Source organism: Bombus vancouverensis, chromosome 1, assembly GCF_051014615.1.
Source record: "Bombus vancouverensis nearcticus chromosome 1, iyBomVanc1_principal, whole genome shotgun sequence".
NCBI classification, from domain to species: domain Eukaryota; kingdom Metazoa; phylum Arthropoda; class Insecta; order Hymenoptera; family Apidae; genus Bombus; species Bombus vancouverensis.
This window is the reverse complement of record NC_134911.1, coordinates 14176700-14194318: the sequence shown is the minus strand read 5'-3', so window position 1 is coordinate 14194318 and position 17619 is coordinate 14176700. Positions and strand designations below refer to the sequence as shown.

The window sequence follows — 17619 nt, the reverse complement described above, 5'->3', positions numbered from 1 at the left end:
ACCATTAAGACGATGAAATTTCCGGTGCTACGGATGGCATCGTTTCGTAGGTCAGTTTCAACGAAGCTCTCGTTCCCCTTTATACTCGGACACTACAGATGCGTTTGCAGAAAACTAAACAAATGTTCTAGAAAGAAATGAATAGACCTGACACTCGAAGCCAAAAACGAAATTCTAAATGCGTATCGTCGATCGCCCACAGGCCTTCACGATACTCGCTCAACGAACGAACCTGGCCCAAAAATAATATTCCACGAACCAACGAAATTCGCTCGAGTTGCTTGTTTATCTACGATTCACGGAGGAAAATTACCGCTGCAAGTACGAAAATCTCGCCTTAAATAGATCTCGTTCGCGCCAATCCATCCTTGTGCGAGCAAAAGTTACACCGACGACGACCCGACAACAACGAGCGTGCCAAATCGTCGAAAAGATGGACGAAGAGCCAAACCGTGCACCTGGTCACTGTCTGCGTCGTTTCTCTCCTTTGCGCTCTTGCTGCTGGCTAATTTTATAAAAACGCCGGTGCATGCAACCGCCTTAGGTGGAGAACCACGCCCGAAGCCGACGAAGAAGAGGCTAGACGTCCCGTTCGCAGGCAAAGAAAGGGAAAAATAACTAGATAGACGTGGCTGGTGAATCGGCGGGGAAGTCGACGTCCCTCGACCCACGAGGGAGGATAAAAAGAGCAATCGAAAAGAAGGAGGAGGCGCTCGATTAAGAAATAATGAAACAAAATGACAGTGTGTGGTGGCCCAGCGATGGAACGAGCGCGGGATGAAGAGGCGGAGGAGGACGAGGGAGGACAGGAAGGAGAGGAGCAACTCGAAGGAAAGAGAGGACAAAGTCTGGTCGATTGGACGTATAGTCTGTGCGTGTGTGTATTCGAGGATAGAGAGGGGCGTGATGATTTACGATTCTCGGTTGGGCAAGAGCGACGGAGACGAGAAACGACGAAGAGCAACGGAATGAATGTGGTGGCGGTGTTGGAGGCGGCGGAGGCGGAGGAGAAACACCGGATAGAGTTGTGTGGAATGGAAACGAAGAGACGGCGAAGCAAAGTGGTGGCAAGAGGAGGTTTTTGGCAAAGGGGCGAGAAGAGAAAGGGGGGTTCCGTGGTAAAAGGGATTCGGTTTCGCAGCGACGGGGAAGTAGTTTCGCGAAAGAGAGAGAGAGAAAGAGAGGAAGAGAGAGAAAGGGAGAGAGCGAGGGGAACCAGAAGAGGAATGAGCAGAGAGTCGGCTGTGCCGGTCGGGTTCGACTGGTGGTAGGGGAGAGAAAGAGAGAATTCGGGGCTGTTGACCGGGCTTCGAATTCGAAAGGCTCACGCAGGCTCGCAGTGAGGCAGGACGCGGATGCGCGACGGTGCTGACGACGTCGACGAGAACGACGAAAACGGCTACAACGCAGTCGCCGACACCGCCCGAATTTCACGATGCCTCGCTTAGGTGCGAGAGACCTTCCCTCTACTGCATCGTCGAATTCTGCACTGAGTTGCTAGGGCGATACTCGCTCATTCCTTTTACCCACGGCTGGCAAATGTATGGAATATATACAGGGTGTCTTCTTGAATATATATAAAATACAAGCTTTGATCGTAAATAGGTGGAAGGATCGTGTTCAGTTGGATTTGAGATTCGAGTAATTATTCGTTTCTGCAGACGCAACGAGAAGTAAAAGAGTCGTTCTATTTAACAAGGATATAGAAATTGGATGTTGTTTAGGTATATGTGTTGAATTAAATTTCCACTAATCTCTTTAGCGTAATTGTTCCATTAATGGAATATATTTTTAAACTGTGCATATTTCAAGTCATGCGAAGGTTATTAGATCAGCCTTGACCTCTGACATTATCCCGTAAAAAAAAAAAGAAGAAGGAAAGAAAAAAGCAGGAAAGACGACGTTCTTAAAATTATAAAAGATAGAATCTCGTTTTATTTTCGTAAACTTCGAAAATTTTCAAATTATACGTATACGCTGGTCAGCGGTTTAGTTTAAAAATCTAGAGCACCAAATTCTCCGTTCCGTGAAAAATACGATATATAAAACGCATTTATTGATTTAATGACAAACTGAAAAAAGGAATAGAGATAACGTGGTTTTGTTGATGCAAGTATCGATCTCTCGACGTTATCGGACCAATTCTCAAATAATGTCAAAAGTTTATAGTCGCGAGTTACATAACAGACTTATACAATGTATTTGCAAATTTATCATAATCCATATTTTCTTTTTTCGTTCACGAGGTTAAAACATGCAGAACGCAACGAAAATGAGGCAAACGAAATTTCAGTTATGCACGTATCGCGAGCAGGTCTTATCTTGAGAGTCTTATCACCGGAGTTATCACCGAGTTTGTTTTCACTTCTGCATCGACGAGAAATAATTGGAAATCGTTGTAAGCAAACACTTTCAAAATTTATAATTAACGCGCCCACTCTTCGGCCAAATTTCTTAAATCCGTTCGTCGTATCTTTCTGTAAGCAACTCGAAAATTCTTTAACTTCTACGACAAAATTCTTTTTCGATTTCGAAAGGTAGAACAGAGTATATCGTTGGCACGGCCAAACTTTTCTACATCTTCGATGAATTTAATCTATTCTAATCTTTATCTCTGAACCTTATCAGTCTCTTAAAAAGCTTTCTCGCTGACCATTTAAATTACATCACAGATTTCATCAAAATTTCGATTGCTTCTTTTATAAGTGATAATATTTTTTAACGAGTTTTATCATCTTCCTTTCTTAGAAACAATTAATCTGACAACCAATATTCTTCCTTTTATTTCGTAGAATTGGAAAATGATGCATCAGTCCGAGCGTTTGTCAAACAACGGAATATTCCGTTTGACAAATATCGATATTAGTTAGATAGCAACGAGAATTAAAGAAAAAAATATCCATTGGCCTGCGATATACGTTTCATTCATCGAATGATAAAACTCCGATACAAATCACCTATTCAAACTTTTATAAAACATATTCAATAGCGAGAGATATCAGAGTTTAGTGGAGGGAGTTTATTACCAAAAAAAAGTCGGATAATCTTTGAGAGAAGAGCACACGAATCACCGGTTTCCATGAAACCCGAACTTTCATATTCCCAGGGAATTTGAAAAGTTCCAGATTAAAAATTTCCAGTTTCCAAACGAGCGAACTTGCAAATTTTCAAATTTCGCTAGCGTCTAGCTTCGACTAACGCCACTTTCGACTTCTCGAGCTTCAAAGTTTGAAAATATCAATACATTCGTAAAGCTGTGGAAGTGTGGTAACGTGGAAATTTTGAACTTGCAAGTTTTGCAAATCTAGAAATTCGAAGGTACGGAGGAAGTTTGTGAACTTGGAAATTTGAAAATTTGGAATTATGGAAGTTTGTAAGCTTGGGAATTCGGAAATATGGAAATTTACGCGAACTTGGAAATTTGATGATTGGGGAACGTGCTGGTATACCGCACGGATTTGGGAATTCCAAATGTTCGAAGTTTGCAAATTTAGAAATTTGAAGATACGCAGCGAGTTTTTAAGCTTGGAAATTTGAAAATTTCGATATCACGGAAGTTTCTAAGCTTGGAAATATTCGGAAATATAGAAATTTACGTGAACCTAGAAATTTGATAATTCGAGAACGCGTTGATATACTGCGCGCATTTGCAAATTTCCAACTTTCGAAGTTGGCGGATTTAGAAATTTATAGATATCAAAGTTCATGTAAACTATTTCAAAAATGTCGAAGCGTGAAAGTTTGCCGGCCTGAAAGCGCGAAATCGTAGAATTTTCTAAATTTACAACATCCTGAATCCGCACCGATTCTTGTCATCGAGCCGATGTTCGCGAACGATATGAAAAACGGAAGAGAGCTTGCGCCTGTGCAGTGTTCGCGTAACTCGGTTTCATCTGGCGACCTTGAACGTGTACCAGGCGCAAAGACAGAGAGAAAAAGAGAGAACTGTCAAGAGGGTTGGAGTCTACTCTTCTCGTCATCGAGCTCCGCGTAGACCGGAGTATCGATCCTGAAACGAAGTTGTCGGCCCTATCCCATTCGCAAACCCGTGCTCCGGTAACAACCCCTTCCCCGTCGGCGGGTCGAAAGTCTGGAGGCCTTGACTAGAGAGAGAGGGACAGCTAGCGTGAGTAAGAGAGAGAGAGAAAGGGAGAAAGAGAGAACCGGTCGTCAGGATGGGGACAACGGAGGGCGAGAGCGCGCGAGGGTCATGGATTTCGCGTCCCCGCGTGAAAACGTCGACGAATAGAGAGAAAGCGAAAGTAAAGGGGATCGAGCAGATGAGCTGGGGCGATAGAACCTTCGAAGCTTCCAATAAAACGCGCCAATGATAGCTTGATAAAGGCACTGTTCGACGTTTTACGAACCATTCGTCTCAAAGATCGCTGCATAACGCGTCGTCGTGCGCATCGCGTAGCTTGCTTTACGATGCAAACGATATTAAACGAAGCTAATTGAGCCTAATCTTTGCCTCTTGGCGTCCGACTTGCCGTTTCTATGGGCTTTCTTTTATAAAGGTTTGCACGTTGCCAAGAGTGTTTTAAGGGATCGAATTGGATCGTGTTGTTGGTTTTGGGGATTGGCGAGAGCGGAAAGGTGGAAAGATGTCGGAGGAAGATCGCAGTTTCGATAGAAATGGAATTCTCTATAAAAGCTGATGTTATTTGAGATCGGTTAATCCTGTTGCGTTCCTCTCGGCAGTCTTCACTGAAACTGTATTTTTCTAACGATAAAAAATATTTCATTCGTATTTTTCTAGCGATGGTAGTTAGCTATTGCTTCGAATAGTAGAATATGAAGAAATTCTTATCGGTATGCGTGATTTCTCGTTGAAAATCCGAGTTACGTGTCTACGTTGAAACGTTAGAAATCCTTTTTGTTCGATAAGATTGAAGTCGAGTGGAAATGTAAAAATAGGAGCGCCACAGGATTAGGAGATGATGCTACAGTTATATATTCTTCTCGTCCTTTCTTATTAGAACTGGAGGAATTTGAAAGCAGAGGAATATTGTAGTTACACCAAGTTCAATTACCGTTTCTGTCTCATACGTTCGGAAACGATGTGGACCGTCGCGCTGACCACGATTTTGAAATTTCTACGCGATCGATCGCGGCGACTGGAAACCGGAGACAGGAATTCGACTGGAAAGTAACTTCTTACGCCGACTGCATTGTTTTCGAGCTCGTCACTCCGAACATCATCGCTATAAACGGCGTCGTATCGTGTGCAGACGCTGACGTGACCAATGGCGTTTTTTTAGATAACGATGAAATATTTTCGACCTTGAACCTTCGGCTCTAAGCTGGTCCCCGAAACTTTTGCATATTTCGTTTCCCCTTTCGGTGTCAAATCGAAGAAAACAACAACGATAAAATTTGCTCAGTTGCATCTTGCTCTCGCAACTCTTCGACCTATGGATATTAAAATAATCTGTTCGCTGCCCCGTTCTATTATTTATCGATAAAGTGCTATTAATTGCGGCCGCATTTTCGTAACTTGCACGTTATATCACCGAGATAGTAGTTTCTTTGATTAAATGAATCACACAGATGCCAGACTGTGATCGACTTCGTCAAGGACAAGTTTGATTTATGAATCTAATCGCGTGTCGTGCCATTTCTTGCATAATTCGAGCGACGTCATTAGCGAAATTTTACAAGCCGCTAGTTACGAGTAATCAGTGGCAATAATTACTCTCGTGCAGCGGTTTGTTGTAGCAACGAGTTTCCTTAAAAAGTAAATTACATTTCACGATTAACTTTTCCGTAAAATCGCAAAGAAAAGGTCTGTGACTCGTACATCGTAACTTGTCGATTCGTTGATATAGTATTCGGTTAGTATAGTAAACTGTTACGCAAGAGTGAGTATTGTTGTTAAAATTGAGAAATCTGTAAGAAGCGAAATTGATGGTTTTGAAACTCTGAATAAGCGAAGCGTATTGGACTGTGTGACAAAAGAAAAAAAAAATTGATCTTCGAAAAGAACTCTCCAACGTTATGAGCAAGATAACGTTTATCGACGATATAATTTTTTTCTCCGAACGTTTCGCCAATTTATCGGCTATTTTTCATTGCCTCTTATCAGCTACGCTCGGTCAATTTACGAGCAATTTTTCAGTAGCTGTTTATCAATCGATATTCGATCGATCATTAAAATGAGCTAGCTTTCTAATTAAATCCATCAATCGTTCACCGATGTATTTGTTCGTTCGTCGTAATTAACTTTGCGGATTCCTAGTTTCATTATTAACTCTCTCCCCACCCCCTGCCCCCGATATTACAAAGGATCACCTTCGTAAACAATCTGAAAATCCCTCCTCCCTCGATCAAATCCTCTCTGATCTTTCTGTTTGCGTCAACCGCTTCAATTTCAATCGCTTTGCTCCCGCATCGATTTTAATATCCATTTGACGAGGAACGCGCGCGCAGATCTGCGTGATTCACGCAGTAATTATCAAAATTTGCGGTTTCCTGGTTTGTGTGGTACGCTTTTCCTAGGAATATCAGAATACAGCTTCATTAAGCGTTAAATGACAGACTGATTAGAGTAAACGTCAAGGAAGGAATTTCTTCGAGAGAGGATAATGTAGCTTACACTGTCTGGCCATGAATATTAGGACACTACAGCTGTTATTTAGATATTTAATAAACAGTGAACAGTTTCGTTGCTTTAACTTTGAAGTTAGTTTATTACAAGATACTAAATAGAGTAACGAAAGTTGCGTTGATACTTATGATCTTCGGTGTGTGCTATACTTGGAGTTTTAAATTGGATAATTATTGTATACCCTGGATCGTTAAAAATGTAAGAAGGTCGAAGAAACAGAAAACGAAAAGAGAAAAGTTTTTGCGATAGTTTACCAACATTTACACGAATTATCGAACTGGTCGTAAAGTTTCTGACGCTTCAAATGCTATTGCTTCGAGCACTGTCTAGGTCAGTTTTCTCTAGCTCGCGTTCCTCAGATAACACGGATGCATCTACGAAGCTAAATACTTTTAAAACAAACTTATGGACTCGACAGTTGTAGTTAAAACACGAACCTTGTAATAAATTTTTTTCAAGGAGAAAACTCGATTCACACCTGGAAATATTGCCAAGTTCGATAATTCTATTTTTCCACTGTGCAGCGCATAAAATGTCTAGAAACATCGACGTATCTGTTTAGATTTTTAATGTTTCGAAAAACAACCGTTTATTCCCTGTGTCAATAAATTTCTACGTAAGTTGACCAATTTCTCGATCGCTCGAATGCCTCGAATTGTACTGTCACCCGTAGGTCAGTTCTCCTCCCTATCTTTTCTTCGCCCCCAACACCTAACGTATGTACAGTACAGTTTCTCGCAAAAGCATTCCAACATTTTTGTTTGAAATTTCATTAGCACCTCGCCCGTCTCGCGATTACAGGAATTACAAGAAATCTACATTTTTTCCAAAAAGACACCGCTTACGTCTTGAACGCTGATATTAATCTGACAATTATGCGATATTTCGTGGAAACGTCGGGTAACTGGTCCGCCGTCGTAGCGGAAAATTGAAAAATCTGAACTTTAAATCGCAGAAAGCATTACCTACGCCCTATAGTTTTTAGAATTTGTCAATTAAGCGATGCTTCTATGAAAACCATCACGATTCTCGGATTCGTCATAGTCGTGACGTCTGGTGCTTGTGAATAGAACAAAGCTTCGACCGGCTGGCTGCTGCCAGTGGCCCAGGATCAGAGAAGGGTTCGGCCGTATTACAGCCAGTCGCCCGTCCACGTGCATCGATTCATTCGTCACGGTGCCCCGACCTATCCAACGTGTAACTTCAGGACTTTGCCGCGCCGCCTGCAAGCGCGTGTATTCGTGTGCGTATGCTAACCGCATCCCGTCACGTGTACGACGATTACGTCCCGTCTGCGTATATTCCGTCTCTCCTCCGTTCTCTCTATCTCTCCTTCATTCACCACCTTTTTATGCACAACCACAACGTGCCAATTTATACACTGGATACCATAAGTATGAACACACAGCTGCTCGTTACATTCGTTGGAAAACTTTAACAAATTTTACTTTGCCGAGCATTTTGCGTCATAAGCGAGATAACCGGACCACGGATTTTTATGCAAATTCACGCTTTTATAAAAATAGGAAATATAAGCGAAAACTTGTTTCGCCTATCGGATATCATAACAATGCAATATGTTTTGTATATTTTGCCATATTTTTATTATATTTGCATTTTATATGAATTCTACGTATCTGTGCGTCCTCGAATTCCCTGTGTACACGCGAAGATGCGCGAGGTGAAGGTAACAAGCTGTAACAAGATAATTGCGAAATATAAAGACAGCGAGACGTGTTCGCTTTCTACTAAATTTCTAAATAATAATTATTAATACTCGTGGCTGACAGCGTGCACATGTATTTGTTATGTATCAAACACGATACGCCAGTGTAACGTTCTCGATATAGCTAAAGATCTGGTGGAACTGGATGGAGAGCCTCCTGATCCTTTTGGCGAGTCGATACATTCTCCATGGTGGAGTTGTGGTGAAACCGGCTCAAATCGTTTCACAGACGATCCCCGGGATACGTATCCGAAGCACGCACGACATCAGACGGGTTATATTTCATGGAAATAATAAAAACGTACGAATCGAAGATTTCACACAGCGGTTTAATGAGATTAATGAGCGGCGTGGTTCGAATTAATGGGACGTTATATGATTTTTGTGGTGTTTGTGGGGTTTTCTCTTGGGCGGGGGAGATGTTTTTTCTAAAGGGTTTAATTTTAACAGATTCGCGAATATTGATTTTTGTAAAAATGCAGCTAGACGAGAGGTAGGTATACGGGAGAACTACGTGGGCTGTTGCTCGAACGTTCATTCTCTTTTGGTGAAAAATTCATTTGGTAAAAATGAACTTGCATGAGCGTGGTATGTAGAATATTCATGTAGGTTGGATGTCGGTTGAACATACCTTGACTTTTGTTCAAAAATTTACCGGACAAAAATGGAGTTAGATAATTACAGTATATAAGAGGGTTTTATAAGTAGAATAAATAGCATGTTGCTTGAATATTTATTTTATTAGTTGCTTTATAGTTTCTTTTTTTTTTTTTAACGAGTATGTATAACGGTCCATTATAGTCTTTTATGACAGATCTTCTTCATCTTTGTCCTTTGTTCCTGGTCGTCTGGCCACCAGATACGTACATGCTCGAAAAAGTGACGAGTGACGTAAATTAAATAGGGACGTTCGTTTTCGCCTGTAAGGGATTTGTTCTAAGAATTATAATTAATTGCTGATACAGAGGTAACGCGAATCGAGTTCCACTTATTCTTGTTCCTTATCCCCCCAGCTATGCGGTCTACTGAGAAACGTCTACTAATATATCAAAGTTTTAATTATCGTGTAATTACTTCTGCACTAGTACAAACAGTCATTGGAATTTCAAAGTTCATTTCATACAGAACTTTAATATTCTGGAACCTTTCGTAAAACCTATATTAAAACATAAATTACAAATACTTTTTTAATCCCAAAGGATTAATCCTGGCCCACGCCGTTCATTTAAACAGAGTAATCGTTTCAACATTCTATCACAATCGTGGATTAATATTATTACTCGTGAATCCTATAAAACGAAAGGTCGACATCTTAAAATTAAAATATCGAAATATTCGACGTATAAGGAAGAAAAATTCAGCAAACGGGATTATTTCCTTACGCTAACGTTACAGTCTCCTATATCAAATCTTTAATTTTTTTAATCTGATCTCTTGCTGCATAACGCTGTCCGTTCGTACACTGACAATTCTGGTTCATAATGAAAATGTAGAATAAACAAACTGCGAACGTTCGCGAAATTGAATCAATGTTTCGAGCATACGTTGCACACCGATGTATACATTTACGCATATTTCAGAGTAACAGAACAAAGCACGGAAGCAGTTAACTCCTACGTCGGCCGTGGAAGACCGCGCGACCTGACCATCGCAATTCTGCTCGAAATGAGCCACATCCCGGCGAAAGTGTTACTAATATTTTTTTAGTCCCGCCACTGATAACGATTAGGTTCGTTGTACAGCTCGCGATAAGGATATTCTTGATACCAGATACTTGTCGAACTCTGTTCTATTTTCCGCCTCTACAAATATACTTTGCTTCGTAATCAACGTTATGCATCGTGTATTATAGATATATATATATACTTTGCACCAGACTATGGAACACGAGGCAAACTTGTACCACGGGATTATCACATTAAACCATGGATTTTTATGCAAATTCGTATTTTCTAGAATATAATTAAAGATATAGAATCTCGGTAGAAAGTTGTTTTACCTACCAAATATATATTCTAGAAAGTGTTTGGGTCAAACATTCGCGCGCGTGCGTGCGTATGTATGCGAGCTTATACCGTCTTGCCTTTATGATGACGATGATGATGATTTCAGTATTAATTATAGCTACCGCAAGTTCATTGCGTATTTATAATTTTCTAAACAAAGTATTCGTTCATTATACGAAAGTCAATCTCTCACTATCTTATATCCGTGGAAAGAAGAAGCTGCACTTCGAATATTTTCTAATTTTTGAATAATTTATGTTTTTTTCGTATGATATGCTTTCCGTGATAATTTTCCACTATCATCGATTCCTTTTCGTATCCTATTTTGTCCAACTCCTCGAGATCGCTTCCCCATGGACTTCGACTATAACTGAAAGCATTGAAAGAGGAATTTTTAGCCGGCGCTATCTTGGACGATAACGCGTCCCAAGGCCGACAAGGCAGGGATAATTGGCCAAAGTGATTTTAGCATTGTGTAACATCGGATAACCCTGACGCACTGATTTTTCGAAGTTTCCTGCATTGTTACGTCGATTACGGGGAAAGAAACGATAGATCTGGAAGAAAGGAAAGAAAGGAGAGAGGAACAATCGGATGGAACGATTCGAGTTTCTGCGATTGAACAATCTCGCGCGAGAATATCATTAGAATGGAAAATTAAAAAGAAACGTGTCAAACGACTTAATTACAAATTTGATTGTGTTAATCGGCTAAAAGCGATACCCTAGACTGTTGTAACGTTATTCTTTTTGGATAATAACGTTAAAATGAGATATATATGTGTATGTGCGTGTGTGTGAAATTTCGAGCAATTTCGACTGTTTTGATCTGGCGTTGTAGAAACGCCAATGATTGCATACGCGATGGCACATAGTCGTCGACGATTGCCAAGTCGGCCACTTAGCCAGATACGCAACAGAAATATCAGACACCGGGCCAAAGTGTCAGTTGTTTATTGTCGCGGACGTAATTAACAAAAAGCTGATTGTACCGTTACTCCATATAAAGGCAAACTCGATACGATAATGTTGTTTTGCAGATGTGAGTTTCTTTTAACAGTTAATTAATTTTTTTAATTTGTTATAACTGTTAATGTTACTGTAAACTGTACGATAAGTTCGTTATAGTAGCCAGTTATTTCGAAAAATTATAACATTATTCTACACAGAAAGTTATAGAATATATAACGTGTAATCTGTTTCCTTATACCTAAAAAATATCGCAGCTTTGTAAATGAAGTGAATTGTCTGTTATATGTATTTAACTCTTTATAAAGCTACATGTTGAAGTTACATATCGACGCGCATAATCTTTTTTAATTTTATTCAGTTTTACTTGCCCCTACCGTTATATTACATTTTTCATTTTTATTTCGTTTACTTCGCTACATCGTTTATTTATGATAATTATTATTCATCGGATTTCAGACTAAAGAAAAAGAGAGAATATTATATTTTTTGAAAAATGTAAATAATATCTTTTTTTTTTAAATATGAAAAGTCAATTGACCAAAAAATGTAATTTATTAAGTATTTCTCGTTAACTTCGTGACGTTGGACAAGATGTTTCAACTATTGGCCAAAATGCGATCTTTCAGTGCGTTCTATCAGATTATGAGACGCGTAGTACCGCAATTGAAGCCGCCATTGCATTTATGGCAATGATTCTATTATTAACTTAGACGTAGATTATAGTCATAGCAAAGACCTTGATTATTATATGCGCGTACACAACAGCTGTACCATTACGCAAGAATATTAAAAAACAGAGATTTATGGTTTGACTTTATCACTTTCTGCATTCGATCATGGTACAAACGGGTTACGTTAATGCCCAACTCATAATTGGTCGTTGGATCTCGTTTTTACTAAAAAAAGAGTCATTCGATTTTAAGTAATCGATAATTAATAAATATTATCATCGATATTAATTTTACTATTAACCTTTGTGCTGTAACACGAACGAAACTCAGACAAACCATTAATCATCATCTATATTGATCTCTTCGGGAACGAATTTATTGGATTCAGAATTCTTTTTGTTACACAATATTTGTTTAAAATATATTTGTAAATATTGAAAGACGTATTATCGTAAAACGTATTCCAAGTATTTTGAAATGTCTCAGAAAAATAACTGTCGCTTTTTTTTTTGCAATTATGTTCAAACGAAATGTACACGTAGCATTCGTAGCAACGTTTAAAGAAGAATGAACAAGGTTAAATTAAATGAGAGATTTAAAGGAAAATCGCACGAGTGCATTTTTTCCTCTGAATCGAGATAACAAGGAATACATAAGATTCAAATGTACGCGATTTAATCGTAAATTTCCCTGCTTTTATGACTATGTATAACAGTGTGTTAAGTAAGCATACATTTAAAGTCTAATTCTGCTTAATGTTTCCTCTGGTTAAAGATCTTATCGCTTTTCTAATTCCCTCGCATATAACATAACTGCTATGATTTATCATCTATAGATAACAACGTATTTTTCTATATAATGTCTCGTACGTAAAGAATCTATCGATAAAAATACAATTATTCATTAACTTATCACTAGTCAGTTCGGTTACAATACGAAGAAGTCGAGTCGCAACGGTCGATCATCGATTACTTAATAGTACGCCTACTCAAATCTTCGTGTGTTCTGTCTCTTTTTCTAACAGTAACCATGAAAATATAAAACGAGTCATAATAAATCGAACTTCAGCCGCACAAAGTGCATAAACAGCAACCAGTTTTTCAGCTTTCACGCAGGCAGTTGCTCGCCGAACTGTGAACCAGTTCGGCCCGTTACATCACCCACAGATAAGGTTCAATTTTACATCAAGTGTTACGCGAGAAACGTAGACAAATCGATGGTACGAACGTTCGATGCAGTCGGAAAGACCAAACGTGTTAAACGTTTTATGTAACCTTCGAATTTTGTACTACCGACTCGTTTCAACGTACGAAAAAACCACGTTTCAAGGCTCGATGATGACACACAGACGCTGCTAGTTGGACGTAAAAAGCGAGAAATTCATCGGGAATAGACCGACGAAGAGGTTGGCCGGGTCATGCTGTAGTCTGGATGGGTTCGTACAGCCTGACACGTGATGAATATTTCCCTTCGAATCTGCGTCAAAGTGAAGACGGTCGTTACGAGCTAGACCATTTCACCCGACGACTGCTTGATGGCCTATACATGTGACACCGCACACGGTTTTTTCTCAATGCCTCCTTTTATCGTCGGACAGTTATTCAGACCGTGGTCTACAATCGAGAATAGAAATCGAGATGATCGTCGAGAGGGAAAGACGTTTGGTCACTGGAAACGAGTAGACGAGTGTTCGATGAAGTAACTCTATGAAGTTACGTTTGCTTAAAGTCTCTTCGTTGCGTTAAGCAAAAAGGGAAAATTATTTGTAACAAGATCGTAGGGTTACGCGTGTAAAATAGTAGCAATGTTCTGTTTTTTAACTGGAAAGAAAAAGGTTTGGAGTTAGATCTTATTCTATCCTATTTATATATACATTCGTATTTGATAGCATAATGAATTTTTATTATAGAGATAATAAGATAACGTTTATCGTAAAACTTATCGTCGCTGGATTATTTAACTTCGTTCAGCCACCAGTACTTTTACTATGAAACACATTCGTATTACTTAGACTATGAATAAGTAATAGATAGTAAGTAAAGATACTATTTTATTTTGACGAAGTTACGTTGTGAAGTTTAATATTAAGAATTCACGAAGTTATAAAGTTAATTTCTCTTCTAATTATACAACTTTTGCAAGCGATGTTTTCGCATATTACTTGCAATACTGAAGTACAATGAAGTGGATCGATCAACATCCAGTGTGTACGCTAGTTGAAAATTTCAATCAATATTGTTCGAACAATTTTTCATGTGCACTCTTTTCAAGATATTTTATACGTTATTCGCATTATTTGCCGTTTCTACCATTCGACGTTTTCATTATTCGCTATACACGCGTCAGTTATTTGCATGTCCGTCATTTGTACGAAGAAATAAATCGCTTATTTAAATATCAAAGGTGAGAGGCAGTTGTTTCGAACGAAAGTTTAATTAAAATAAACTGCCCGTCGTATTCTTGATCTAATTTTTTTTTAAGTAGCGTAATTATATTTAGTACGTTCTATTGGTATGAAATATATGTCGTTTGATCGAATTAGCGAAAACGTTCGAAATAAACTATACGTTAAAAAATAGAAAGATATAGAAGATGTTAATGCTCAGTGGACTACGTACACGCCCGTTATCTTCCTCGGCATAATAAAGAATAATTAAATCTTTCTGGCCTCGAAACATTCGGGAGACCTTAATTTATTACTAGTACATCGCGAATTTATATGCAAATTTACATTTTTGTGAACATAGATACGGAAGTAGAACTTGGACAGAGATGTGCTTCGCGTATTAAAAATTTTAATAAGAACCGTAGTTTCGATATCTTCTATATTCTTGCGTATTACATGCATTCTATGCATATTTGGATCTTTAAATTTCGCATAAATGCATAAAAGTCCACAGTCTAATCATTAACGTATACAAATTTTAATATGGTTTTTGTACATTGTCCGGTGAGTTCTCAGGTTTTACGAGTAGACTGCGGATATTTATGCAAATTCATACTTTTACGAACTTTATAAAAAAGAAAGAGAAAAAAAGAAAAAGAAACTCAAGTAGAAGATCTTTCTATCTCCCGATGTATCATCTACTAATATCGTTACAATTATCTACCAACATTGTAACGAGCGCTATATAAGATTTACACGTTACGAACCTAGTCCGAGTATTTTTGCATTTTGAAATTTCCCATAAATGCGTAAAAATCTACAGTTTGTTTAAAAATATAAATTGATTTCCGTTCTGGCAAATCGTACAGGGTTGGGCTGGTCGAATTATTTTCGTGGTTACACGATGCTGCCAGTTGACACACACGGCCTCACACGAGTGAGGAAATTTGGACGCGTCGAAAAACATTGCATTCGTCGGGCTTTCTGCGTCTCACCATGAGAAAAGCAGCAGATGAAACTCGATACGAAAACAAACAAGCTTCGTAGGGATTTCCCGATATCTTGAGTTTCCCGCACGATCACAGAGAATAGAAATTGCGTTGGGATTCGCACGAACCCATTCATGACCAAGCGACAGAAATAAGCATCGTTATCTAATAACACCCGTGACATTTGCACTCTCATTGCCCCCTATTCTTGCGACAATGTGTAATTTCGCGAACGTTTCCTTTGCAGATCTGCTAGAGCCAATACTAAGAGTACTTTCACGCCATAAGTGAAATCGTATCCTGATATATCCCGGTAGATCCTGAACGATGGACCCATTGGGCCAGTTAATGAAATTACCGAACAACTTGCACCGTGTATCCTTTCTCGTTGCTTTCCCTCTCTTTAACCGGTTGATTTTAACGGAACTTCTCGATGATCGTAAAATTAAAAATGAACAGAGACATTGGATTTGGATTTCAGTCGTTTTTCAGTCGATTTCAATCGTTCAACGTGTAAATGCGATGTAGTTGTTAACAGAAAGCGATGCGACGCGTAAAAAGGTAAAAAGTTTCTAAGTAAAAATTAGATTCTCGTGTTCCTTGGTCTTAACGGAGCTAAACAGGAACGAATAAGCGAATAAATTTTCTAAATATAGATGCCATCCCCAAGGGCGAGCAGCGAGCGTTTTTCAGAAAAGCGATCGCGATAATTATTTTCACATAGTATGATTCGATAAAATATTAGATTAAAGTTACATGTTCCGAGAAGTCTGTTTCTAATGCGTGCCTCATCGCCCACGTTAGAAAAATGCCATCTCATACGAAAATCAGAAGATAATTGCACTTTATTTGACTATTACGAAAGAGCGGGAAAAAATGGAAAACACGGTATGTATTAGATCGATTAATTCGATTGATGAAGAATTAAGATTGCCTGCCTGTATTTTAAGACAGTATTCGTCTACAATGAAAGAAGAGAGTAGAGATTTAAGGAATATCGCGATGTAATCCCTTAATCCGTTGTCTTTTTATAAATCGTACAAGTGAATCGTCTCTAATTTTCGCATAACCGCTGGGATTAAAAGTTTCTAAAGATAGACGGAGATTAAAACGAAGCTCTTTCTCGTTTCTGTTACAGCAATCCAAGAGCGTCACGGAACATGGCAGAGAAACAAAGACGCGACAATCTTAATACGAATATCTCTGCGATGGCGACACTTGTTCCTACCGTCGCCGAGAGTCCAAGGAAAATGGACAAGATATCCATCCTGAGGTTGGCAGCAGCCTTCCTCAGAATGCGATACAGTAAGTCGATGTAGTAATGTAGCAAGAATAGATTGAAATACGAATGTGTTTATTCGTATTCTTCGAACATATAAACGCTAATAGTTTCTCATTTAATCGATTTATACGTATTGATTTGCGTACGTTTTCAGCGGTCGGTCGTGGTACAGTTGACTTCCTCCCTCGAGAGCTTGGCGAGCTGGACCTGGAAAAATATATCGTCGACGTGAGTACTCGTAAATCGATCCAGTCCTGTTACACACGTTTTGAACACGTTAAAATCGTTTTTGTTAACCGTAACAGAACTTGATCGAAAGCGGGGGGTTCTTCATAGTCATCACGACAACCGGGAAGATAGTTTACGTCAGCCGGCAGGTTCAGGAACACCTTGGCCATACCCAGGTAAATTTTCTTTTACTCACGTTCCTGCTATTTTATAAGCGAACATTTCCAAACCGTTGGATCTGGAAATGTAATCGTTCGTTGAGTGACATTCGATCATAGATTCAATCGCTATTAAATGAAGTAAAATTTGGACGAAATAAAAAATTAAATCCGTAAGTAAATGTTGTAACGTGGTTCTAAAATCTAGCGAGATTGTAATGCTGACTACATGGAACTCTAAATTCGATCGATCGTCGAATTTAAACGACGTTACTCCAAGTATATTTACGAGGGAAGATCCTGGAACCGCGAATTCGAAAACTTTTGAAATTTTGGGAATATGTAGAGAATATACGGGTACGTGATACTCAATTTTCTACCGAATGATAGTCCTAATTAAAAGAAATATCTTTCGCTAGAAAATCCTTTTCCTCTTTCTTATAGTTGGCGAGTTATAACGCAAGATCGGAAAGTAAGTTGTTCAGGCGTGGATTTCACCCCCTTAAAGTAAAGTTAGGTAGCAAAAAAGATTGCATAATACATACCTCTATATCCTCTAAGTATCTCCAAAATTTCATAATCTTTTTAACTTGCG

At 38.9% G+C, this 17619-nt stretch overlaps 1 protein-coding gene across 5 annotated transcripts in view; it reads left to right on the top strand.

Moving 5' to 3' along the window:
• Nucleotides 1-17619, top strand: part of LOC117153439 (uncharacterized) — a 94377-nt gene that overhangs the window by 62686 nt on the left and 14072 nt on the right. For all 5 annotated transcript variants that reach the window (XR_004463610.2, XM_033327495.2, XM_033327496.2 and 2 more), the window contains 3 exons: nt 16495-16661; nt 16793-16866; nt 16944-17042. Coding sequence is in view for 4 of the 5 variants with exons in the window: in XM_033327495.2 (XP_033183386.2) it covers nt 16495-16661; nt 16793-16866; nt 16944-17042 (340 nt within the window). In the remaining variant the exon portion in view is untranslated. The remainder of the gene's footprint in view (nt 1-16494; nt 16662-16792; nt 16867-16943; nt 17043-17619) is intronic.